Genomic DNA, 27,697 nt, shown 5'->3' with positions numbered 1-27,697 from the left:
GAGATCTTGACAAATCAAGTTTTTGTGCCATGATGAATTTTCTGATCATGATAATGAATAATTATTCTTTTTAGCTGCAAAAACGTAACCCTCCTCCCGATGGCCGACGGCCGCCCGGGAGGAGGCTTACGGTATTGCAATCTGTATTTCTTGATGATGTTTGTAAAATATTCTACATTGTTTGTAGTTTAATTGATTTCAATGAAATTAATGAAATTTATTTATTTTATTTTTTATAACTGTAAGGTTTTTTTTAAAACTTAAACCTCCTGCTTGTAGATTTTTGTCCCCTGCAGTACAGTAGGCCTACCCAAACGAGGGACGTATGTTTACACATGGAGGAAGAATCTTCATTCATGGTTTACATGTGTATGTGCGTGTCGTGTGTGAATGCTCGCTAAAAAAAATCGCACGCAGTAAAGGTGACAGACGGCCGGCGCCCTTTAACCATTTTTAGCCACTGTACCGCCCAGCCACATTATAGCGATACACTGTATGCGGTACGAGGAAACCTCACTAGCTTGTGTTTGTAGAAAAAAAGGAACATCAAAAGAAAACTCGATAGTCATTAGTAGGTCTACGCATTTGTTAATATATCTACTTGATATAGAGTTGTTACAGATCGTTATAAATTCTCCCTTAACAGTTGACTTGTCGAAGCTAATGATGATGAAATAATTTAGCTCTTACGAAAAATAAAACGCTCTTTAGTAAACAGGAAACTGTTCATCATTTATGATGATATTGTCGAAAATTAACGCCTTCGCATTTAATCAGTATGAGCATTGAGCCAGACAAAAGCCTTGAAAAGCTATTGTGTTTATTTTATCCGTGCACACAAATATTCGCCATAACAATTACCGTAGCCGTTTAACGAGAGGCATTTATTGTTCCCATGACAACTTGTACTTTTATACAAATATTACCGAAAGGGTAAAAAATTGTGCATACACATTAAGCCATGGCTATCTTTTAAAATTTGAACTACGATTCCAGTAATTTACTGCAAAAATCTTGAGAAATTGGATTTCAGCAAACACGGGCGGTGCAGGGACTAAAGGGTTAACAAGGGACCCGCGTTTGCAACGCTCGTGTGAAAGGGATAACATTTACGGCGGGGGGTCCGGGGCCCAAAGCGGGCCCCGGGAAAATTTGAGGTGCAAATATAGTGAGTCTGAGGGGTGTTGGAATTTAAGGCCGATTTCAAGCTATGTTGCACAATTTTATCCATGAAGCTCTCCAACTACATGTTCAATTATGGCTCCCCCAAATACACGTTCAATAATTGCTCACCCACGCGTGAGTTGCACGTTTTTTGTGTGTACTTTTCAGTATTTCGAAAAAGTCAAGAGATGGTTACCTTGTGTCGGGGTGGCCGAGTGGACTCGAAATCCAATCGGGTTACCCGAGCAGGTTCGAATCCTATCCACGACGGTAGTCATTTTGTATTCATCGTCTGTAGATTAAAGAGATGATAAAGTTAAAATGTCCAGTAACTCTCGGCTGGGCGTTGTGGCGTGCGCCTGTAATCCAGTTACCTTGGAAGCCGGGGTTGGTTGGATCGCTTGAGTTCGGGAGCCCTGTGTGACCTTCGTCTATGACGATCGGGTGTCCATGTTAAGCTCGGCACCGACATGGTTAGCTCGACGGAGGTTGGGCTGACCAGGTTGACTGAGGAGGGACGTACCGGCTCAGGGCGGAGACGCAGCAGGCAAAAGTCCCCGTGTGGATCAGTAATGGGATTGCACTCGAGAATAGATGACGTCACACAGCCCAGACAATATGGCGAAACCCAATTCTTTTTTGCCATCAGGTCATTTCTAATATGATCGGTGTTAACAATGGCTCGCGTACAGACTTCTTGTGTGACACTTAATTTTTATTGCGGGGGCTGTGAAAGAAAGAAAAAGACGCGACTCAGTTTACAGTTTTGTTTACATTGCCATGCACTTAGCCTAATGTCATTTGGTGTAAAAATGACAAGCTGCTTGGAAAATGAGTTTCGTTCAGAGTAAAAGGTGCATTGCTGGGCACATGACTTTTTTCAAAATTCGCGCGGTGTGCCATTTTTTACGTAGAAAACTTGTTGTCCTTAATGATTACAAAATTTGATCAGGACAGCTCGGGCCGGACTTAAAACACCACTTTTGTTAATGTTCATTGATGGTTAATGGTCAGGGTCAGTGTTGAACTAACGATAAGGGTATGAATTGACATAGGGTTAGAATTAGCGAATAGGATTTGGGATTATGATTTTACATTGCAATAAGCGTCAGGTTCAAACCCAGGTTAGCTGTTAGATGGGCACAGTTAGAGTGAAAGTAAAGGGTTGTTATGGTCAAGGTAAACTCAGGGTTAGGTCTAAGATCTTAAATTAACTATCTTGCAGGTGCGTCGTGCAGACCAACTCTCGTTATGATAGGACTATCAAACATTCCAAACCGGCATCACGTAAACCTACGACACACATAGGTAGATAAATCACGCATGCTTTGCCCATCACATTAGACTTGTGGACAAGTCGTTAGATTTCTGTCCGACTGTCTCCGCGATTCCCGCGACACTGGCGATGTTCTCGAGAGACTATACTGGCTCCGGTGAGACTACTGCTCCCGCGCGGTGCAGTCTACGGGGGGGGGGGGGGGGGGGGGGGGTAGTCGTCAGCCAGCAGCTTCGCGTGAGAGAGAAGTCAACAATCTCGCGAGAGCAGTAGTTAATCGCGGATACCTGATCATTACGCCCACCACCACGACTCGACTATTTAACGACTTGATCACAAGTCTTTCATCACATTGATACACAGTACCAAGCATTCAACAAAATAATTGTCTATTTATGTAAAGTGTTGCATGAAACGCTGTTGGCTATGTACTTCATGTATGGTGATCGTTTGCAACAGCCGTTGGTGTTACTGATTAAACCATTGCAATGAACAGCAGGGTTGGTATTCACTGTACAAACATTATGTGAATGTCCAATATCCAATATCAAAGTTAACTGTTTAGTATGAACGGTTGTTGAAGTTAAGTATTGACATGAAACCTTCCTAACTGCTCAACTTGTATAAACAAGCCAGGACTTAGGTAGTTCAACAAAATAAACACTTTTTGGAGTAATAATTACCAATAGTGTTCAGTGCCTTACAAAAACGCTTGACAGATTCCTGTCAGTAAATGAGAAACTCATGTAATCATAACCGGAACACGCTTGACAGAGTATATTGGACTGGAACTTTTGTTCAAACACAAGTGTTGTGTACGATAATATAAAAACTGTAATTATATGAAATTAATATGGCTGGCTTCACTTAATTCAAACAACGGTCAAAGGTCACAACTTGACGCGTGTTTAGTGGAGCGTGACGTTACAAACGGTTTCCAATATCAGAACATATCATGTTCCATTGAACATGTCTCATTATGTCAACTTCTAGTAGTAATCCGAGTTTTCGTCTGGTGACTGCTCATTAATCCGCAGGCGTTTCATTCCAAAAGTCAAGACACATGTATTACTGGGGTACGATACAACTTCGACGACCAATATTGAGTCAAAATTTTCACTGGTTTGTTATTTTATGCATGTGTTGAGATACACTGAGAAGACTGGTCTTTGACAATTACCAATAGTGTCCAGTGTCTTTAAAGGGTCTTTGGTTCGATAATGACTCTGAACATTAAAGGCATTAAAAACGTACGTGGTAAAAAGTACACGAGCTTTGGATAATGCATGCATTTTTGGAATATAAAAAGATATCAGTTATCCCCAAAAATTGAATACCGCGCGCGGTAAGCGCGTCTTAGGTTGTGCATACTAATTGTACAAAGATTATTCTTCCTGTGTGCACAATACACAGGTTTATAAATGACCTACTGAAGCGAAAATGGCAAGTCGTGATCTTTTCTGCGTTTCATTTGAAATGTGTTCAATCAGTAAGGAAATCGAGTCATATGACTATAAATGGATTTTAATTGTGTAAAAAAAAACTACAATCATTTCGAATACCCTTATTCAGTTCTTTTCTGAAAGATTCGCGAAAAACTCTGTTTACGTCATCACTCCGCATGTTACGTCAAAGTTGCAGGGAGCTCCAATTAGTAATAGCCGCTTTGTTGCAGTGTGGAGGTATAACAAAGCAAACTCCCAAGCATGACATCAAAGCATTGTCATTTTGAATCACGCCGTCAACGGCAGAAGTGTTTTTAGTTTTTCAAAACCTTAAAGCTGGGGCCTAATTTTTTAATCAATTATTACGAAAAATTCAGAAGTGTATAAATATCAAAATTACATTTAAATGGTAAAAAAACACGTTATAAACAGGATTAAATAGCATTCCCGTCAAAAACAAATTCGCTCAAGTACCCATTTAAAGGCAGTGGACACTATTGGTAATTACTCAAAATAATTTTTTTTTTCATTATTAAACCTCACTTGGTTACGAATAATGGGGAGAGGTTGATAGTATAAAACATTGCGAGAAACGGCTCCCTCTGAAGTGACGTAGTTTTCGAGAAAGAAGTAATTTTCACGAATTTGATTTTGAGACCTCAAGTTTAGAATTTGAGGTCTCGAAATCAAGCATCTGAAAGCACACAACTTCGTGTGACAAGGGTGTTATTTTATTTCATTATTATCTCGCAACTTCGACGACCATTTGAGCTCAAACTTTCACAGGTTTGTTATTTTATGCATATGTTGAGATACACCAACTGTGAAGGCTAGTCTTTGACAATTACCAATAGTGTCCAGTGTCTTTAATGTATACAACTACATGATGAAAACAGTCGAACGGTTCCAAAAACAAAAGATATTTATTGCCTTTAAACCAGCATTTATATCGGCATAATCATGTCAATGTGATAATACAGGTCTTTTGGGAGTGCATTTCGTATAGAAATGATACAGTTTGCAAAGTTGATCTAGCGTACGTAACAAGAGCCTTGATATAAGCATGCAGACTACTACTCAACGAATTGATAAGAAGCTTAGCTATCAGGTGTCATCAACTTCACACATTATTTGTTGCTGCACACACTCTATTTGTCTATGTATCTTATAGACCTACCTTTTGGCTTACCACACATGATATCACCTTCGTCGTAACTCACTAATTCAGCAACAACTGCAGACAATAATCATGGTTTCAATATCAATGGCCACCACGTCTCTGCCTCTCGGCCTCGCTTTGGTTTCACTGAATGGCAAAACAATATGGCATTATGGTTAACAAAGGTCAATAAACTTTAAGTATTACCCATGCCGTATGGGGATGCTGTCCTACATTTATACGTAATTAGAACAATACAATAATGATGAAAAAAAATTGTCTACCTGGCGGGCGACCACGCGTGATGATTATTTCTCTATGTGTTGCAATTTACCTCTATTATTCGCCATCTATTACAGTTTGCAATCTATATAGTGTACTAAGCCATACAATGTGTACGTGCAGCATTATTAGTTTATTGATACCCGCCGTCACCAGCTTACCATCAGTATTTTAATCAGATAAGAAGGAAAAACTGCTCTAAAAGAAAAAGATTAAACAATCGTTCCAAATAGTGAAGGTGTAATCCAGACTCACATAATACAATTTATTCAGATGTAGATTTCAAAATATCTAAATCGTGTAAATTTTTAGGGTTTTTAATGACAGATTTGTGGTTTTTTAAAGGATGATTTTCCATAAAACCCTTTATATAAACCGTTTGAACTATAGGCAATTTCAAAAAGACGGTAAAACACAATTGTCTCGAACATGACAGATTTGAAGGAATAGAAAAATATTAAAAAACAACAAATCATGTGTATACATATTTACCCATACAAGACGCCTGTTCTCAATTTGTACTAACTGTTGTTTTGTATTTACTGTAAGTAATTTAACAGATGCTAAAGTTGCATCGGAGATTTAAAGAAATTAAAAAAGAAACCAAATAGATACTTAATTTATCATGCAGTTTAATTTCCCCCAAATGAAATAATTTGTTTTTTTAAAGGCTAATAACGAGTTATTTATGTGATTTAAATTCTGTGCAACCATGCGGTATCGTCGCTATAATGATGGTGTCGCTTAATTGTTCTATTTAAAGGCACTGGACACTATTGGTAATTACTTAACAAATAATTGCTAACATAAAAACTTATCTTGGCAACAAACAACGGAGAGCTGTTTGTAGTATAAACATTGAGAGAAACGGCTCCCTCTGAAAGTTACGTAGATATTGAGAAAGAAGTAATTTTAGTAATGTCTTACTAAAATAATGAAAGTCTTTAGTCCTGAAGCCTTTTATTATGCAACAAGGGTGTGTTTTTCTTTCAATAGTATCTTAGTGAAACTTTGAGTTAAAATTTTAACAGATTTCTTATTTTATGCTTTTTGTTTTGACAACTGCTAAACGTGTCCAGTGCCTTTAATTGTTGTTATTAATACCAATATGGTGGACGAGATGTTGTTATTTCCCTTTAATAGTTTCCCGCGGTTTTCATTATGCGCCAAACGACGGGACTTGTCAGGAGGGAAGCGTTCCAACTATGTCATTATCCACACATAGAGGTCACGACCACATCACTGGTACCCACAAACAAAATCACAGATGCAAGGAGATGCTGCAGTCCACTGGGAGCAGCTAGTGATGCTGTCTGTATAAGCGCTCAGTATTCCAGATGCGCTCTACCTACAAATCGATATTGTATGCCTATTTTTTGTTACTGCTGAGCGATGATTTTAGCTCATATTTAACCGCTGGATATCCTGCAGGACTGAGCACTGAATCTTTAAACGTAAGTATAATTTATTTAAGATATTCAGGGTTGTGATTAAGGTTTGACTTAGATGGATGCGTTTGTTCAATAGTTAAGGGGGTGATCCACACTGACGTGAAGGTACGTGATTGTATACTGTATCGAACGCAATTAGCACTGGTGAATAGTAATTAATGCAATTGAAACTGTAACAGGAACCATTTACACGGTGTAATGAGGCTGATCATTTTGATAATGACGAAGGGTGTTTTAATTCGTGTCTCTTGGGAGGTTTTAACCACCATACGGTAATATTTGTGACATTCTTAAAACGATTAAATGATCCTTTTCCCTCGCATGGTAAGATAATCAAATATATGAATTCCGCATTGCAATATAACATACGCGTAGACGCCTGAAGGTATGGAAGTAGGGTAGATATACATTAGTCTAAATAGGCCATTATGTACAATCGGGTCCACTCGGCTTAATGTGTGTATGCGGATAGTAGGACTATAATATGTGGCTACCAAATAGTACTTGTTATTATGGTATAATCGTGTTGCAAGTTTTGGGTTGTTTGTCAATCATTATGCAAATTAATGACATTTTTTTTTTTTTTTTTTCAATAAACGATACTTTAGATCATAACTGCCTTTATAACAAGTTTAATAAATATAATGTATTGTCGATTTAATTCAGAGCTATGCATTGGAGTCGAAATATTATTTAAATTGTTAGTAAATGTTTAGGTCTAATACCAAAATAAGCCTCTTTTTATGAAGATTTTTATGGGGGTTGTTTCGGGGTTTTTTCTTGTTTGAATAATTACCAATCATTGTGTGCATTTATTCCTACGTTGCTTACCTCACGACGGGCTATAAAAAATAGTAATGTAATTATATATATTACAATTGTCATATCATATCAAGAAACAAAATCTAGTGAGTTTTCATTTTTTTTTCCCGTTGATTTCGCGTTACAGCAAGATTTTATTCATTCAAGCATCGCATTAGTCTTGATCCATTTCAATATAGTCAGACTCTTGTTATCAAACTGACTCAGATTATTTGCACAATTTACGTTATTCGGCAGATTTTTACAGAATTGAGCCAAAACGCTTTTTAATGAGAATAAAATTAATTAAAAATGGGAAATGAGTTACCATACCAATTTACTCTGTACGAAGCACTGCAGCTATTGATAATGTCTTGAGAGAAACGATTCCCTTCAAATGAGTAATGGTTTTAAAGAGACGGGTCAAAAACATTTCAATCTGAGAAATGTTTCTGCGTGAAACGGTCCTCAAATTGTGTGTTCCATTACGGGTTATTTTCCATGCGTATCATAATTATAAGACACAACCACCCAAGATTTTTGACGATATCACAAAAAAGCTAACAATGAAATTAAATTGTCGCGGGTAAGCTTTATTGTTTGTATAACTACATTTTTATAGGATTACAACAATCGAACATCATGATCCTATTAACCCCCCCCCCCCCAAAGAAAAAAAAGATCGGAAAACACATAATATGTTCACAGATTCACACATAACTATCATGGTTTAAAGTTAGTAAAAGTAGAAAGGTTTCCTTAAAATATATTTGTCTGAAATGCTATCGTTTTCGACAAATTGGTAAAAGAGTTACTTTTTATTACGCGTGATAAGAACTCGATGTTTGAAAAACAGAAAACATTATAAGGTCTCTTTTCACTATTTGAGCTAAAACTTTCACAGATTTATTGTTTATGTATAATGTTGAATCATACAAAAAATGTGGACATTGATTTGTAGCTGCTGTCTCACAACCAGGGGTTTACCTAAAGGTTCGGATACCAGTATAAACCAAAGGAAACAGACTGCGGTGTAAAATTTAAGCGAATGGAAAGTAAATATTTCAGATAATTTGTTTTAAAAGGTGATACAAAAAATGCTTACAATTGATTACAACTGTTTTTTTCTTTTACCTTAACTAAACAAACCTTAATATTATTATTTGATAATTCTTTTTGGTAGGTTTGATTACAACAAAAACTTTAAAATTGCAAATGGTTTCAAAATTGATGACCACTTTTAACGTCACAGTGACGTCACAGTGTTGTGGCAACCGTAGCAGAGCTTTCTCTCAAATAAATAAATCTGCCTAACATAAAATAGTTGGTTAAACCCCATTGGGTATATGCCAATGCGTCTGCCTGCCATGTCTGGATATCACTATGAATAATAGCAATGTAGCGTAAAATAATTAAGTTTCGTTTTCACACCTCGAAAAGGAAGAGGGGAAAAGGCTACCATCGGCAAGAGACAGTTATACTTCGCATTATGCACGCCAAATTCATGTGACAACTCTACTTCTAACAGGGCGTGTGAGTGGATATATCGAGGCAAAAGCGGCCCTTTTTATTGATGCAAATTATGCTTATTATTTTTCCCCTATATAGGCCTACTTCCCTTTTCTACTTTTTTTTTTATTGTTTGGTGGGTTTCAAGAGACAGTTGCAACACAAAACATTTCTGTTCGATGTTGCCTAGGTCATCAAATCACAGATTTACCAAAGACTATCTTGTCAACGTGAAACTCGTGATAAATTTACGTCTCTTTATTTTACTTTAAATTTTTAGAATTGCATTAAGGATCAACCGTTGGGTTTCTGAGCAAGGCACACGTCGGCGCAATGGCTTCCTATAAACAACGACAGGCAAATATTGACAATTTCTTCAAGGGCGGTGCACAGAGATCGCGTCCCGTTATCCGCAACCTGCCCGTTATCCGCAACCAGTACTCCGCTGGTCATGGCATGCCCATGGGTGCATATAGGGGTACATCAGTATCATCCGCCTCGTACCCTAGCCGTGATGCTACCTGCAACCTCTACGTCTGTATGCGGGCAGTGTCGGTCTGTGTGTTGGTGTGCGGCGCTCTGATGCTTGCTTGTGGATTATTTCTGTACCCTGGTACCTTCCTGCTCGGGCTGTGCATACCTGGTGGAATTATGATCGTGATTGTGCTCTTAGTCTGGTGCATTATGTATGTGTGGGGAGGAACATACTGTAAGAGTGAGGGCAGCAGTGATGGATGTAGGGGTACGAGTTACCGCCCAGCTGCGACCAGTGGGGACGAGGTGACAGTGGATGTACAATTGTCGCAATCTGCGCCTGGGGATGTGATGTGTTCGTATGGCCCGGATACGAGAATAACTGAGTCAAACTCGGTGGCACCACCTCCTATATATAACCCAGTGTGAGTATACAAGATTTCCAGTTTTAAAGGCACTTGACACATTTGGATAGTCATTGTCAAAGATCAGTACATTCTCACCTGGTGATATCCCAACATGCATAAAATAACAAATATGTGAACATTTGTACTCACTCAATTGGTCATCGAAGTTGCAAGAGAATAATGAGAAAAAACACCATTGTTGACAAAAACCCTTGTGCTTTCAAATGCATAATAAAAAACTTCAGACCTGAAGACTTTTATGACTGGAGTTAGAAGTTACTTCTTTCTCAAGGGAGCTGTTTATCACCATGTTTTATACTATATAGCATTCAGCTCTCCTAAAGTAAGATTTTATGCTAATTATTTTGAGTAGTAACCAATAGTATCCAGCGCCTTTAACATAACATGTTACAGCCTCCCACTTCAATTTTCTGAACATTGTTTGCAACAATCCTTAGTCCTGGGAGCCACGAAACCACAATGGACCCAGATTCATAGAGCTAGTTAAGCGCAAATAAGTAAAGCTAAGCACAACACTTATGAGTACTAGACTTTGGTTGCCATCCCTATCATGTCCCATGTATCCTGCTAATTTTTGCTTATGGCAAATTTGTAGGCAATATTTTCTGCTTAAAAGTAGCTTCGATGATTTTTGGCTTTGGTTATTATGAGAGTGTGTATGGATCAAAACTATGGCATAAAAAACAAGAATTGTAAAACTACAGCTGAACAAGTTTTGAGCTTCACCTTCTTTCTACAAAAAAAACTTATGCGGTGCAGCCATTTCAATTCATTAAAATTGTAAGAGTTCTTTGTTTTCTTCCGTACTAATTCTGCACCCAGGAAGGTCTGACTGTGTACGTGATTATATCATGCTACTTTAATTCTCGTCCTTTTTGGACTTCCTCGTTTTGCACAATCTGTGTCATTTAGGCTTATGAACATTGTTAATGGATTTTGATGGTGACAGTGGATGCTTAGTTACACTTTATACACGCCTAATGCTCATCATGTGAGTATACACATTCTAACCGGTGACCTTAGAACAAAAGAGGACAGTGGGGTTCACGGTTCGGGAAAGGTCCATCCACAGCTTGAAAACGTACAAGTTTTCTAACTAATAAACTCTATTTGAACTAGCCATATTATATATTTGCTATTATTATAGGAACGTGAGTGGTTCGTTTCCTGTGAGTGGTAGAAACAGCAGCCATTCACCATCTACTCCGCCACCACCCTACAATGAGGTCACGTTCTAAACCAGCATTGAGAAACACCTCCTCGAGAATATTTTCACCATGATACCACAGTATCAGAGCGTGATATTGTAATCGATAACTGACATAATGTATTAGTATGCAACTCTTCCTTTCTGGAGAAGATCAGATATCGATGACGTCACTGTTCCCAACAGCTGCTGGTTAGGCCAATTAAAGCCATCGGATTGTGGTATTGCCACAATGGAGTGGTAACCAGTGTTCTCAAACTGGAACAGCCCATACGTTTATGATATCGATACGTTGTAACCTCTAGGTTCTGGATGGATACGTGCTTAAAGTGGAGTAACCAGACTGAAATTTGGTGCGAACAAAGAAGAGATAAAAATGGCGACGCCATCCTGAGATTGATCATCTTGAGGCATTGTTGTTGTTTGAGAACAGATTTTACGGCGCTGTTAGCTTTTATGAGAGACAGTTTTTATGACGCACACAATGAGGCCTAACTGAACAGAGTACGTTCTAATAAAGTTGTCAAGGATGCAGGGACAAATTTTAAATGTAAAATGTCGGTGTAATGTGCAATTTAACAAGCTTGGGCCTAGAAGGCTTTTCACAAAAAAGTGCATGGTTTGTGCGTTTGTTAAAGTAATAACATCATAGTTCTTATACAATTCATGTTTATTGCATAAAGCTACTTGATAGATATAGGCATACAAACGTTTAGTAACAGTTAATGATTTGGTAAGTTAATTCAACTAAATTATACTGAAAATGGCCACCATTTTCTATTTTGCTGTCCACACATAAATGTGAGGAGAAAAACTTGAAATTATTTTGCACTCGTAGTCGAATATTTCAAGGAACATCAAACCCTTTGACCAGGGCCGGGATGTCGGTTCCCAGGGCTATAGACACGTGGCTCCCACGTGATTTTGAACAGCTCTCATGCAGGAGCTCTCTGAGATTCAGTAGGATTCAGGGTTGGTACTACGTCTGCTTTGGTTGGTAAACGAACTTTCTATCGCAATTACACAGCCCGAGTTTTTGCCAACCGAGTTTGGAAAATGAAAAGCCATAAATAAACAACAAAAACAGAAGGCCAAACCATATACTAATGTCACACATCAGCTATTAAAAAAAGTAGTGTTAATTTTGTGAAGCAGAGCAACCAATGGGAGGCATTTTATTTCATTGTAAGTCTGCAACAAAATGTTCATCTGTTAACACAATTGGATATTTTGCTAACATTCGGCGGTCCATGACAACGACAATGGAAAATGTCCATACGTTATTTGACCGCCATGTTATTCTTAGACAAAAAAAATAAATCCTATCTCGAGTTAGGATGGGTTCACTGCGTCCTGACGTCCTAAGTCCTAAGATTAAAGTCAGGAAGCGCATGGTGAAATCGACGACTGATCCCCATTTTGTTAATATTAGGCCCTACGTTCCTGTTTACAAATTCAGATTTTGTGTAATCAATTATTTTGTATAATAATGATACTCGGTTCTTATAGAGCGCTTTGTCACACTCTTACACTGAATAAGAAATTGTCATTACGTGGTTTAATTTTACAGTCAATTTGTCACACCCAATCGAAAGATTAGTCAGTTTGTCACGCAATCGAAAGATTAGTCAAATCACATATAGGCTAGTCAATGATGACTAAGTAATATGCCTATTATATCGTCTTTCAATTGGCTTAATTTTACAAATTTTTCTAAAGATACCTAGTAAAGTGCAACAATTTCAAGAAAATTAATAAGTCCTACATGAAAAAGTATTAGTCTTTTAATTAGTCCTACAACTCAAATAATCAGTCTTCCCGGACACTTCTAACTTCATCACTGTTATTGATGTCCAACAACATTCAACGTTATGGTAAAAACATTCGTTGCACTAGTGAAACTGTTTTACAACAAACACAACTTCATAAAAATTACAGGACGGTCGACTGAATGTCAAGTTCACCTTATACAATTCGTTAGACCGCCTATAGGAAGCATTAGAATATTCCATATTTTAGGGTAAACCTGGTAATACATTGAGACGACGAAACCTTTGAGACAACTCGACCGACCGTGACGAGTTGACTTTGACATCGAGATATCACGTTACATGCACGTTGTCCATTCTCTCACAAAAAAACTCGAAATAAAAACATGATAATTGGCGTACTTACCGGGTGTCATTCTTGGTCCTACACAGTCCCCACTATCTATGCATGTAGACACATTCAATAATCATGAATGGAACATACAAGTAAGAGTTTGTCCGTAGTTATTTGAGCCGCGAGCCACAACCCTGGTTTACACGTTACACAGAACGAACAGACTGGAAAGCGTGCGAACTTCACTATTTTAAGATTGGTCACATTTGCGCGGCGCACAGAGTGGCAAATGAACGGCCGCTTATAGCTGGGTTCGCCCCACCAATGTTATGACATCATGTACATAAAGAGTCTACATTTATTATGAAGGAACGAATGAGAGGTTTTCACTTGGCCAGCTTGTCTTGCAAGATGGAGACTTCTCATTTTTGTCTTTATAGGGTTCAGTGTTGATCCCAGTCTTTTACGAGTATAGGCCTACAATTGGCAATAAAAGTAGGCCTATGCCATATCAATTAGTCAGTTTAAAATGGTTCAGTCAACAGTTTATCAATTAGTCAAACAAAAAGTAAGTTCTTAACAACATTGTAATTAGTCATTGCAAAAGACAAGTAAGTCCGGAAGGTTTAAAAAATTTCTTCAATAGTCTTTGTGATAACGTTTGACTATCTTTTGTACAAATTAACGTAGTAATTTTTTCAGTGAAGGGGCGCATCAAAGCGTTTATTTCCCTGCAAAATGCGGAGTTACGATTTGAAGTTTATGAAGACCTATTCCTTTAAAGAAACGTGTAATGGTTTACAAGGTGCTGTGGCGCAATATGCAGCCAATCAAACCAGAAAAACTGGGGCGAACCCCTTTTATCGATTAAGTGCAATGGGTTATTTTACGTGCGTTTACAACACACGGGACCAACGGCTTTACGTCCCATCCGAAGGACGTGGCATCATGGTAAAGAGTCTAATTGCTTAAGGACACAGGGGTGGATTTCACAAAGAGTTAGGACTAGTCTTATCTCGAGTTAGGACTAGTCTTATCTCGAGTTAGGACCAGTTACTCGTCCTAACTCTGCTGATCATCAGAAACACCAGAGTTTGAATCCGGTGCGGTTAACCTCTATAAGGGGCCATGCGGGCCACAGTATTAAATCAAGACATCTCAAACAATATTTGACGTTAAAGTGTGCATGTATTAGTCGTAAAGGGTAGTTACGTCAACGTTAAGAGTCTGTCGTAAAAGTTTACTTGGTGATCTTGATGTTCAATTTCATTGTTCTTAATGCCTTGCATAGAGATATCGCAGTTTAGTGTTCCAAAAGCAAACTAGTGTAGGGTAGGCCTAAATCGCAAATATTAACAATAACATAATGCACAGTTGATAAGACCCGATTAAGTAATGTAGCTGCTTAATTATTGTTGTATAGTTAACATGGATGTGATCCCTGGCTACACAGCAGCTACGGGTTGCTGGCACCCCTGAAAAAAAGATATTAACAAAATAGAGAGACCTCCAACAAACAAAGGGCTAGATAGCTCAGAGCGCCAGCACCTTAATATAATATGGAGCTCCGGGGCTCGATTTCACACACAGAAAAGACCATGGTGATTCGCATTGTAACATCACACTTACTTAGCAACTACGAGTACAATTGATTTGAAGTGAAGATCAATCTTGGCTCTTTGTGAAACTGATCCCTGGTCGCAGCTCGAGTCATATTTCTTCGTTCCATCCAAAATTATTTCGAATTACCCAGTCAGATTCCCTTGTGGGTAATAATTTATTACATTTTTTTATCCATTTTGTTCCCATCATAATAATTTAATCATGTGGCTCCATGAATGAATTGTACAAACATCTCAGTTTTGATCATTTTTTGGTTAATAATGATACTATTTATATATCACCCGATGATTTTCACACTTTGTATGACATAACGTATAAAGTGAACGAGGCTTCACTCAAAAATCCACCGTTGGAGGGTAAAATGTCACAGTGTTAAATGATAGCAACACATATTTTTAAAGGTATTTAAAAACTGAATGTAGCATAGGCCTAATAATAGACTTGATCTAGAACAACAGTAAAAAAAAAAAAATTGTTAATATTTTATTTAGGAGAAAGTATATATATAACATTGGATGTATCCTCTAGTTTTCAATAAACAAACCGTAAAATAATCGTGTGGAAAACATTGCCGTTTTATTGAAAACCACGAAAATGATTTATGTTTTGTTCAGGGATTGTGTGCAACAAATAGAGCGGGATTTGAACCAACGACCTCTGGATTGATGTGCCGGTGCTCTGCCAACTGAGCTATCTGGGCCTTTGTTTTTGGTCTCCCTATTTGGCCAATATCTTTGTTCAAATATTGGCAAAGTAGGGACCGCCAACAACACAGAGCAAGATATAGCTCAGAGAATTCTGTCTGCCGGAGATTCGGGTGCCCATAAATTAACATGGACTTGAGGAAGAGGATTCAAAAGAGGGCGCTCTCAGAAAAAGTTTGAAGCCCGTCCAGCTGATATTGGGCGTGGGGTGGACGGGGGGAATCTCCGAGGGGTGGAAGAGGGGGGGGGGGGGGGGGGGGAGACATAATCTCCTGCCACACCCGCACGTTGGTTCAAATCCCGCTCTGGTATTTATTGTTCATCCTAAAAACTGGTTCAATATTATTCGGACAGAAGTCCCTAGGACACCGGCGGTGGCCATTGAGAGACTGGGGAGCAAAATGTGTATGGTTGTTCTCGGCCACTGTGAGTGAATAAATCATGTCATACTCACACCAAGGATTTCGTTTTGACCAACTTCGCATTTAATGTCATTTCACCTTTTCTAAGAAACGCGTAACCTTTGAGGGGTCATAATATAAACTGTGAAAAGTTGTAAAAACTAAATGGCATAATGATGTTTTTGTTTTATTGGACACAATAAGACAGTCAGCCATTTAACCTCCTCTCACCCTTACTTAAAGATTCCAGAAAAGTGTCTTTACCCAAATAAAAACACTTTAGTTTAAAAAACAAAACAAAACAACGATATCACAAAAAGCATTCAAATTCAGAAAGAAACTAATGTTTAAATTTAACGTTTTATGCGTTAATCCAGCACTTGACTTAACAACCAATATGCATTAACTAAAAGTAGTGCACAAAATAAGTAATATATTTTACATGCCACTGAATCTTTAATTGTAATTAATACTGATTAACATAATCACATTCACTTTGAGTGACTGTCTCATCATTTCATAATTACAATTTTTTAATAAATAAAAAACAACAGGGTCTTAGAAATATACCTTTCAAATTCAAAACATAATTCGGTAAAAAATAACAAAAAACAAAACATGATAACACTTAATGATAAAACCTAAATATTAACACTTGAGGAAGAATAACTCAAACAAAACAAACCGATTTCTAACTGTTTGAACTTGTCTTTAGGTTAACAGTTGATCACATACATTTGTTCTAAACAACTAAGGCCGACCCAAACTGTATAGCACAAAAACTTGCTAAGCACAGAAAAATATTTCTAAGCAGAATAAAGTTGATAAAGTCTACATTGTTGTGACTGGTGCCCAACCCATTTTGTGCTTAGCATAGAAATCTGCTAAGCAGTATTTTTCTGCTGGACAGCTTTATGAGATTGGGCCCTGGTTCCATCAGAAAAGATTTAAAAAGAGGAAGAGTGATTTTGGAAGGTCATTTTATGGCAATGAAATAATAAAGGCAGTGGAATCCTTTCAGAGTGGAGTCCAATTTCATACAACCTTGGCCAAATTTCAAAGAGCTGCTTTAGCTCAAAATATAGATTATCACAACAAAATTATGCTTACCAGAATAAGGTAACCAGCCAAACTACTATGTCTTATTTACAATTTGTGACTGGTATCCTGTGCATTTCTGCTGAGCAACAAATTGTTAAGCAGTATTTTCTGCTAAAGCACCACTATGAAATTGGGCCCAGATGATAGGACCAAATGACGACCTTACTTTAACACTACAAAGCAGGGTCAGAAGGTCAGAGAATGCACTCCCCTGCAATGCTTCACTTCACCACAAAGAGGACATTTTGTGGTTGGGCAAAAAGGTGCGATTCTGATGCTCAATATGGCATTTGCATGAAAGAGAAACAACAAATCCTGGTGCTTTATGTCATGGTTTCATTGTACAAGCGGTGCTCTCAAAGAAAAAATATTCGGTATTTCTGCCAATCCCTCAAGACGTAAGGTAGTTACTTTTAAAGCTACGAAACTGGGTCCAGATTGATATAAATACTTAAGGTCTAACAATGCGTAATCCTCCTGTCCCCACTCTCCCTCCTGGCATAGGGTACGGATGATGATTGATCAACTGTGGAACTGGAAGAGGGGCAGACATCCGCGGTGCCTGTACGTACTGAATAAGTGTCTGTATAGGTTGGGAGCTTGCTGGTGGCTGCTGCATGACTTGTTGCACCTGCTGATGTAAGCTTGGATGCACTGGTTGGTTTGAAGATTGATTGATTTGTTGCTGGATGTTTGGACGAAGCTGCATTGGAACCTGTTGGGAAGGCTGTAGATAGAGACGTGGTTAGAAACAGCCAAGAACCAATGAATCAGGGCTTATTTCATGGCTCTGCTTTACCATAAACAAAGAATCGACGCTTGCAGAAGCAGGCAATTCTGTGCTTCCATCAAGAGTATATTACTCTGGTTAGCGGGGAATTGTAGCTTGTGTGCATGCGTACTCAACATTACTACACATTCTACTCTTACACAACTTGTGCAGAAAATCAGCCCTTGCCATGCAAGCGGAGAATGGTGATCACAAGCGCAGAATTCGGTGGTAAGCAGAGCAATGAAATTGGGCCCAGATCTTATCAACATTCATGATTGCAGCTGGACATAAAAAAACTGTAATTGATAGTGTAAGGCAGAAAGTCGCAAGAGCATGAAAGGGATTTGAAACCAGCTGATTTTCATTGATACCAACATTTTGAAATGATGGATATACATGAGTTATGTGGGGTATGATTCAGCCATGAGCCATGCTACCATTGTAAGACACACATGCAACAATGCTAGGAGTTTTGTACACAATGAAATGAACCAGTGCACAGCCACAACCATGGTACTTATTTTTCGTACACCATTGTGAACAGTGGAGAAGTATAGAGCAACTCTATGAATTTTGTATCGGGCCGTGAATTACCCAAAGGTCATGGCCTCCGATGCCCCTGGTCTTGGTCTACGTGCCCCTTCAAAAGTTTCCCGTTGACTTAAAGATTTTCCAATGGAGTGCCCTTTGCAAAATGAAAATGGCCTTGCCCTTTCAACATGTTCAGAGGTGAAACTCTAGGTCTGACGTCAGTACTTCTAATACTTTTAACTCTTCATTTAATACAAAACCTTAAAAAATGATTTGAAGAAACTACATTAGTGGTTGATAAGACTGACAGCAAAACAACACAATTGTACCAAATATTGTGACTGTGCACATGAGTAAAGCCCGGTTCATACTTCCTGCGATTGCGAATGCGAAGCGAATGTTGACGTCACAAAAATCGCAATGAATATTCGCAGCAGTTCAGCTCTGTTCAACTCACTTGTGAATATCGCTGCGATAGTTGTGACGTCAAATTCACGTCAAATTTGCTTCGCATTCGCATTCGCATGAAGTATGAACCGGGCTAAAAGAAAAATGAAAAAAAGCTACACATGACAAGAAAGTAATGAATCCCACATGGAAAGGAAAAACAACACAACCGAACATCATTAATGAATGAAAAAGTACAGACACGAGTGAGTGACAATGGAAGATAAAAAAAGTTGATGTCAGCCAGGAAAACAAAAATTAAAAGCATAATCAAGGGTCCTTCTTTAAATGCAATCCTTGGAGAGTCACATTCTGTCCCATTTCACCTTATTTTCAATTTTTAAGTGTATTTTTGTGTCTTTATGCTAATTTTATTCCAATGAAAACTTCCATATTCATGAAAAATGCAGTGTATGATATAAACAGATGTTGTCGATAAAATAAAAACTACTTCACGTGCAAAACAAAAACTTTGTGATTTGTACAGCATGTATAATATGTGCATAAAGTCAGGCAGTCACTACTACATGCACACCTGGGTTTGTGATTTGTACAGCTGGTATACGTGTGCATGAAGTCATTACTTTACATGCAGACTAGGGGTTACCTGTTTAGCTACTGAACCACTCTTATTATTCTGCTGGCTTGAGATTAATCTAAGCTGCTCCGCAGCACTTTTCCCAGCAGGGGAAATAATATTGATCAAATCAGACACCACGCTGGATGTTTTAGCCGTGGTGGAAGACGAAGGAATCTGTGATAAAGAGGATTAGGGACTGTTAGATCTACGGCTTAATGTATCAGTTTATATCTAGTCTAAAGGATTGGTCACACCAAACTAGTTCTCAAAACGTCTGAACATTGTCGCTAAGAAAATTGTAAAACAGGTTTGGTCTCGCTAGAACGTATAGCTTTGGCCAGAAATGTCTATAATGTGACCCTAGTATACAATGTGACCCTAGTATACAATGTGACCCTAGTATACAATGTGACCCTAGTATACAACGTGACCCTAGTATACAATGTGACCCTAGTATACAATGTGACCCTAGTATACAATGTGACCCTAGTATACAATGTGACCCTAGTATACAATGTGACCCTAGTATACAATGTGACCCTAGTATACAATGTGACCCTAGTGTACAATGTGACCCTAGTGTACAATGTGACCCTAGTATACAATGTGACCCTAGTATACAATGTGACCCTAGTATACAATGTGACCCTAGTATACAATGTGACCCTAGTATACAATGTGACCCTAGTATACAATGTGACCCTAGTATACAATGTGACCCTAGTATACAATGTGACCCTAGTATACAATGTGACCCTAGTATACAATGTGACCCTAGTCACTTATTTTCTTGTAATGAGTTGGGTCTGTGTGTAAGCGGGATGAATGTGCTACAAATGGACCCAGTCTGCGTGCACATGCCCACACCATGTATAGCACATCCATAATACGTCAATTCCGTTTGGAGTAGATACGTCCTTCTTGTTTTTAGTACGTTGCTATGCCGTCTAATTGCAGGATGGGATGGTCGCCCAAATATTTTGAGCAGGCTCAAAGTTCTGGAGCACCTTCCCAGCCAAACCACTCCAAGCCCGTCCATGAAGTTCGTAAGCAGACCGTAGTTGCAACTACGTCCACTCCGTTTACAGACTGTAGTGAGAACGAGTTTGGTGTGATGGGGGTAGAGTAGGAATGTTGGTTTGTACTAGATGTGTGTTGCTTTGCTAATGACCACTCAAGGTGGGGCTAAACAAACAAGAGAGGATAAGACAACACACAAAGAGAAATCCAACTGAGCTAGAAACATGTAGGTAGTAGGGAAGCAGGATACAGGAAAGGAGTTCTAAAATGATGCAGCATGTGGGAGTGGAGTACGTTATATTCACCATCCACATATTAACAATGAGTTAGCATCATGAGTTTAATTGTCACCGGTACTGATATAATTTGGTGAAGTCAAATCTCAAAGTTTGAAAAGCATTTTTTTTAAACAAAAGCATAATCATTACAACACACAGAGCAAAGCCTTATTTGAATGTATATGTAGTATTTGATAACAAACAGTGTAGGAATAGACCATAGGTTAATGCTCGAGGTGCATGTTGTTCATGGAAAGGAATGGCCCAAGGGGCAAAGCCTGAGTGCCATTCATATCCAACAAAGACGTGTACACTGAGGGTTTTATGCAACTTAACCTTCATCTGTGATGTCATGCTAATTGCTCCAACGCTCGCATTATGTGGGCGCAACAGGCCTTGAACTTCACTCTTGAAGGGGCACCACAGGAACCTTGCACAGGGCACCACAGGAACCTTGCACAGGGCACCACAGGAACCTTGCACAGGGCACCACAGGAACCTTGCACAGGGCACCACAGGAACCTTGCACAGGGCACCACAGGAACCTTGCACACGGCACCACAGGAACCTTGCACAGGGCACCACAGGAACCTTGCACAGGGCACCACAGGAACCTTGCACAGGGCACCACAGGAACCTTGCACAGGGCACCACAGGAACCTTGCACAGGGCACCACAGGAACCTTGCACAGGGCACCACAGGAACCTTGCACAGGGCACCACAGCAACCTTGCACAGGGCACCACAGGAACCTTGCACAGGGCACCACAGGAACCTTGCACAGGGCACCACAGGAACCTTGCACAGGGCACCACAGGAACCTTGCACAGGGCACCACAGGAACCTTGCACAGGGCACCACAGGAACCTTGCACAGGGCACCACAGGAACCTTGCACAGGGCACCACAGCAACCTTGCACAGGGCACCACAGGAACCTTGCACAGGGCACCACAGGAACCTTGCACAGGGCACCACAGGAACCTTGCACAGGGCACCACAGGAACCTTGCACAGGGCACCACAGGAACCTTGCACAGGGCACCACAGGAACCTTGCACAGGGCACCACAGCAACCTTGCACAGGGCACCACAGGAACCTTGCACAGGGCACCACAGCAACCTTGCACAGGGCACCACAGGAACCTTGCACAGGGCACCACAGCAACCTTGCACAGGGCACCACAGGAACCTTGCACAGGGCACCACAGGAACCTTGCACAGGGCACCACAGCAACCTTGCACAGGGCACCACAGGAACCTTGCACAGGGCACCACAGGAACCTTGCACAGGGCACCACAGGAACCTTGCACAGGGCACCACAGGAACCTTGCACAGGGCACCACAGGAACCTTGCACAGGGCACCACAGGAACCTTGCACAGGGCACCACAGGAACCTTGCACAGGGCACCACAGCAAGGGCAGAAAGAGCTCAGGGTTGGAAGCTTACTGCAATGTTACAGTGACCCAATTCACCTAGAGAATAACGCCAGAAGTTTTGCGTGCGCTATTTACTGTGCAGAGAGACGTATTCACAGATGACGCATATAATTTGACTCCAAACCTGGTAGACTATGGGCAGACAGTCAATAGTCAATGGGAAGGAGTCAATCGCAGTTTCCCAATAAAGTCACAAACACATTTGCCAATACAACAAGTTGTCAAAACTTGTGAATTTGAGAACAATAGACCAATAGACTACAGTGCTAATATGAGCGATGTTTGTATACTTACAGGCTGAGCTTTGTTGTGTAGTTGTTGTACTTGGATGACGGTATTTCCTGAGGCTCTTTGCTGGCATGAGTTACGATGTGTAGACCAATGAGACTGCTGACAGGGATAGTCACAGTAACTAGTGTTCCAACAGCAGAAAAACACTGCATCTTTGCCACACATTGCACACTAAGAAAGGAATAACAATCCAATATCAATGTTACATTTGAAGCTTGATTTGGGACATGGTGGTAACCCCCATCCCCTATAGACCGCATTGAATAACCCCTTTGTTGCTATGAAAGTCGCCATCTTGTAGGGCAAACTGTTTGTGTGTCTAAACGCGTACATCAATGAAGCACGCAGCGTTCCCGGTTTAATTTCTACAGCACATGCACGCCCACCCCACAGCACATATGCTCACAGACGCCATGTTAGAGGGCAGATATTTGAGTAGTGACGTCATATTCAATACAGTCTATTGTGTCTTCATTGTGTGCTTGGAACCTCAGGAAAGGTATACAATATTGCATTCAAGACTTTAGTCAAATATCTAGGAAGACCAAGATCAAGGCAAATACTGAGGCAAAAAGACTGGGCCACAGCAAAACCATTACTCTCGGATCCTTACAACAGCTGCTGCACCTGACTTCCGATCATGTGTCCAAAAAGTTCTGCTTGCATACAAGTCATGCAGTCATTTAAGTAACCAGGTGTATGCACAAAAAACAACAACAATGATTTGAATGTTTTCAAAGCATGTGTAAAACCTTTCCCCCAAAAAACTGAGTTGTGACTTTGATGCACAAAACAATGTTATAATATGATAAAAGATGACCTATTTTTTTCTCACCCATTGTTTTGATTTTGTCTTTCTGATTTCATCTTGCTTCTCTGTCTCTAGTTTCATCTTAAGATTCTCCATGGCAACAGCAGCCTCTGCCTCCATACACTCCTTCATCTCAGCTAAGGCAAGATCTAGTGGGAAATAAACAAATCAAACATCAATCTCAAAGCTTTGATATACATGGGCGTCATGGCCGAGCGGTAAAGAGCAAAAATTTACCTCCTTTCTACCGGGAGTTACCGCAAACCTGTCTAGGTTTCACCTTCACCATGCAAAGTTTCAAATCCTACTCATGGGAGATATTTCCATGGTGTTACCACAAAGCTCTCTAGATTGTATCTCCACCATACAAAGTTTCAAATCCTACTCATGGGAGATATTTCCATGGTGTTACCACAAAGCTCTCTAGATTGTATCTCCACCATACAAAGTTTCAAATCCTACTCATGGGAGATATTTCCATGGTGTTACCACAAAGCTCTCTAGATTGTATCTCCACCTTGCAAAGTTAAAAATTCTACTCATAGGAAATATTTCCATGATGTCATCACAAACCATCTATAGACCATTCCATTTTAGCCCTGATGTGCAAGTACTGTACGCTGCCCAATGGCAAAAGTTTACTAAAAGTATGGCGGTGGAGCCACATGCAGCGTGCAGCACTAACAGTCTTTCTGTAGATTGTTTTCCCACAATGTTAAAGGAACACGTTGCCTTGGATCGGTCGAGTCATATTTTTGACTCCCATAAATGGCAGATTGCGTTAGTTCACAATTTCGAGGCAAATTTGTGTGGATCATTGTTTTCTACTTTTACCACATCTTTCCAACCATATGCATTGTATAACAAACAGTTATAAACACTTTTTATAGACCAACTCAGCAGCGTGTTCCTTTAAGCTGTAAGTCCAAAACAATTTCTACGGGAAACTTTTCTTACAAAGAACGTCTTCTTACCCATGATCTGTTTGTATTCTGTGTTCTCCTGCTCCTGTACCCATTTAAGTCTCTGTACCTCCATCTTAAGATCCTCAATCTCACTCTTAGCATCCTTTAATAGCATCCCATCTTTCATGTCTTTAGTGAAGTCATTTAATACGCCTTCAACAGCTGTGGATACCTAAATACCAAGCAATAGGTTACCATAAATTAAAGGTAAAGTAGGTTGTCATGGCCGAGTGGTTAAGAGCATCAAATTCATGTTCTGGTGGTTATTTAAGTCATCCGAGTGTTAGACTTTGTTCCAAATCTTTGATCATTGCTTTCGGTTTTCCTGATAGCCGCTACATTATTGGCTGAAACAGCGCCCTCTTGTAATAAACCTCGCCATTTTGATTGCAAGCTAGGGCACATGATAGCTATACATGTATAATGTGGGCATTTTTTATTGGCTGAGATGCTGAGGAATAACTGTGGGTTCGGGTCCCTGTCGTGACACTTGTGTTCTTGAGCAAGATACGTTACTATAATTGCTTCTCTTCACCCAGGGGTATAAATGTGTACATGCAAGGGTAGAGGTTGATGTGCGTGCCTGTGTCGTAGAAATCAAACCGGGAATGTTGTGTGCTGCATGCTTTGGTGAAGTACGCGTTTGAACGTGCAAACGGTTTGCCCTGCTGCAGGTTTCTAACCAAATGTTTTCCTTGTAATGCCGCCATTGTGCATCATTATATTTCGCTCAATGAGAGGCAAGTTTCAGCATTCCAAGATTTCAACGTACCGTTGCCGACTTGCGGCTGTGTCTCACGGCCGAGGTTCCGGGAATCAAGATAAGTGCCTACTCAATTTTCTCACACAGCAACATCAAACCCAAGTTGCCAAATGTAGTGTTAAATGAGAATACTATTTTGATATAAAAAGATCTTTTAAAAGTTGTTAGCTAAAAGAACAAAATTGTTTATGTTACCTTTGCAATATACTTGTCATAGAAGTTGCTACATTTGTCGGTGTCAGTTTCCTTTACAGCATCCTTGTCAGCAACAACTACAGCAGTCTTTTTGGGCAATGTACTCTCAGCACTTTTTTGAGGTTCACTCTTTTGAGGTTCACTCTTTTGAGGTTCACTCTTTTGAGGTTCACTCTTTTGAGGTTGAACTGTTTCACTGGTTTCCCTCTTCTTTGCTTTCAATGATTCAACAATGCTTGGAAATGAGGAATGTGTCGCCTCAGGGGGCCGTTCTTGGTCCTTAGAAGGTATGAGTGGTTTGGGATGTGCATTTGATGTGCTTTTAACCGTAACGACAGTCCTTATTTGTTTATCTGACGGAGGTGGGTTGGTAGTTGATGGACTGGCTTTAGGAGTCTCAGTATCATCGGTGGTATTGCTATGTGGCTCTTGTTCATGTACGATCACCTCTTTTGTGGTCTGTCTCGTGTCTGGTTGATCTTTTTTTACAAAGGGATTTGAGACAAGAATAACGTCGTCCATGTCCATTGGTGCTTGATAATCATCGTGAATGTGTGTCTCACTGTGCTGCTCGCTTTTACCAGATTCTTTGGTTTTGTTTGTTGCAGAATTAAGAGACCTTTGTTCTGTATCGGTTTCATCGATAACAAGATCACCGGCATCAGAGTCGGACATTTCAGAATGGCAGCTCATAGCAAGATCAATATCGGAATCATTGGACCTCTTCGTAATAACTGTTCTAGGAGCTTTGATGGTGTCTTTCTTTGATATTCCAGGTTTTGAAATGTGTGGTGATTCCTTCATAATTTCACCCACAGAAGAATTTGACGCTTGAGTTTTTGAGCTTCTGTCATTTGTATCTGCTGTTTTACTGGAAGTATCTTTGGAGGTAGAATCAGTGGACTCTTGTGTTGCTTGGTCATTGTCTCCATTCGGTTGAGATGTTTTGCTTGATCCTTTTTCAGTTGAATTGATCTTGTTGGAAGCATTATTGTCGACCTCCATATCGGATTCCTCAGAGTGATCAGCCTCACTTGACTCTGACTCAGAGTCGGACGACTCTGAATCCGAGGCATCCTTCTCCACACTGTGTAATCTCTCAATCCCTAAGGAAGCTTTCATGGTCTCAATAGTCTTACCTAACTTGATGTGGAACTTATCTTTAGGTGTCGTGGACTGTGAGGTACTTGGTGTATCTTCACTAGCATCTAACTTCTCTGGAGACTCTGCCATCTTACTTTTGGCAGAGCTTCCTGCAGTATTATTATCAACTATCTCATCAGTAGGTGATACTGACTTTACTATATTGCCCGATGATTTGTTTACTTTACTCGTCTCACCAGGTGTATCTAAGTCATCTGATGTTTCTGATTGTTCAGGAATCTCTGGATGTCTCTTGGAGTCTCTTAAAGGAGTAACTCCGTCAAGGTCTGCCTCATCCAGCTCTTCACCTCGCTTTGCTCTCAAGTTTCCCATTTTCCCCAATGATCGTGGGCTAACCTTGTTTAATTTGATGGCAAGACTCCTGCTGAACTCATTCTGTGAAGCATGGGACTTACCAAGGAGCTGAACAGAGGGCGATTGGGCTGCCATGTCGGGATCCACATCTAAGCTCTCATCACTTACTTCAAATACACCCACTGGTGCTTTACTTGGTGACGATGCTTCACTGTTATCACTCCTATCCTGATCGACATCTGGCGACATCTCTCGAGGAGGTGGACTTCTAGACAGATCATCCGATTCGTCAGCATTGGTTCTGTTTGATGAAGTGTTATCATTTGCACTACCCATTCGTTTTCGTGCAACTGTAAATACCTGTCGTTTGACTGGGCTAATAATAGTGTTGTATTTAGAGTTTGATGACATTGTTGAGTTGGTGGACCCAGAGTTATTATCCTTCTCGGCACTGTTGTTATTTTCTGATACCGTCGAAGACTTTCCATTAGCTTTATCTTGAGGTTTCCCTTTTGGCACAGCATCATTTGTGTCTTTGTCTAGTACTGTTTGAGACTCTGGTCTAACATTGAGTGAATCCTCCAAGCTTTTCTCTGCAGCTGCATTCTCCTCCTGCAACGACTCCACATCGACCGGTTCTGTCTTAATCTCTACAGCAGATGCCTTCTCCTCAGGTTTCGGACTGCTTCTATCATGCATGCCATTCAGGAATGAACCCATCGCCATTCTGCTTCCCTGCCACTTCGGTCTGTCTCCTGGGTTGATGATCAGACAGTCCAATGTACCAAACGGTGTTCGGTTGGGTGCATACTTGAAGCAATCTTTGCCGAACGTCCTCTGCAGATTCTGGATGTGGAGCTCCATCTCTGCTACTGAGCTGTTCAGACCTGTAGTCTTCTTCTTGGAATGGCAGGGAATCTCACTTGAATACATGTAGCAGCTGGAGACAGGTACCCACGCTCTGTTAGATGCAAATAGATAATGAGAGGTGAAGCATACAAGAGTCTGTTGCTGAATGG

At 40.0% G+C, this 27,697-nt stretch overlaps 2 protein-coding genes across 6 annotated transcripts in view; one reads left to right on the top strand and one right to left on the bottom strand.

Annotated features, from left to right (window-relative positions):
* Positions 1–6,619: 6,619 nt before the first annotated feature.
* Positions 6,620–14,142, top strand: LOC117300893. Its single transcript, XM_033784753.1, has 3 exons — positions 6,620–6,780; positions 9,368–9,986; positions 11,137–14,142. Exons 2-3 carry the CDS (start codon positions 9,421–9,423, stop codon positions 11,225–11,227), a joined length of 657 nt encoding a protein of 218 aa, XP_033640644.1. The 5' UTR covers positions 6,620–6,780; positions 9,368–9,420; the 3' UTR covers positions 11,228–14,142.
* Positions 14,143–17,197: 3,055 nt separating this feature from the next.
* LOC117301159 (protein kinase C-binding protein 1-like) overlaps positions 17,198–27,697 on the bottom strand; it is a 37,571-nt gene continuing 27,071 nt past the window's right edge. For 3 of the 5 annotated variants that reach the window (XM_033785056.1, XM_033785055.1, XM_033785060.1), the window contains 6 exons: positions 25,221–27,639; positions 24,272–24,434; positions 23,322–23,446; positions 22,490–22,657; positions 19,486–19,632; positions 17,198–17,855 (listed from right to left, as the gene is read on the bottom strand). In XM_033785056.1, the coding sequence (XP_033640947.1) occupies positions 17,580–17,855; positions 19,486–19,632; positions 22,490–22,657; positions 23,322–23,446; positions 24,272–24,434; positions 25,221–27,639 (3,298 nt within the window). In that variant the 3' untranslated portion in view covers positions 17,198–17,579. The other 2 variants (XM_033785057.1, XM_033785058.1) reach the window with 2 other exon arrangements.

This window comes from Asterias rubens, chromosome 16, assembly GCF_902459465.1.
Source record: "Asterias rubens chromosome 16, eAstRub1.3, whole genome shotgun sequence".
NCBI classification, from domain to species: Eukaryota; Metazoa; Echinodermata; class Asteroidea; order Forcipulatida; family Asteriidae; genus Asterias; species Asterias rubens.
Note: the sequence above shows the minus strand (reverse complement) of the source record. Positions and strands in the feature narration are given on the sequence as shown.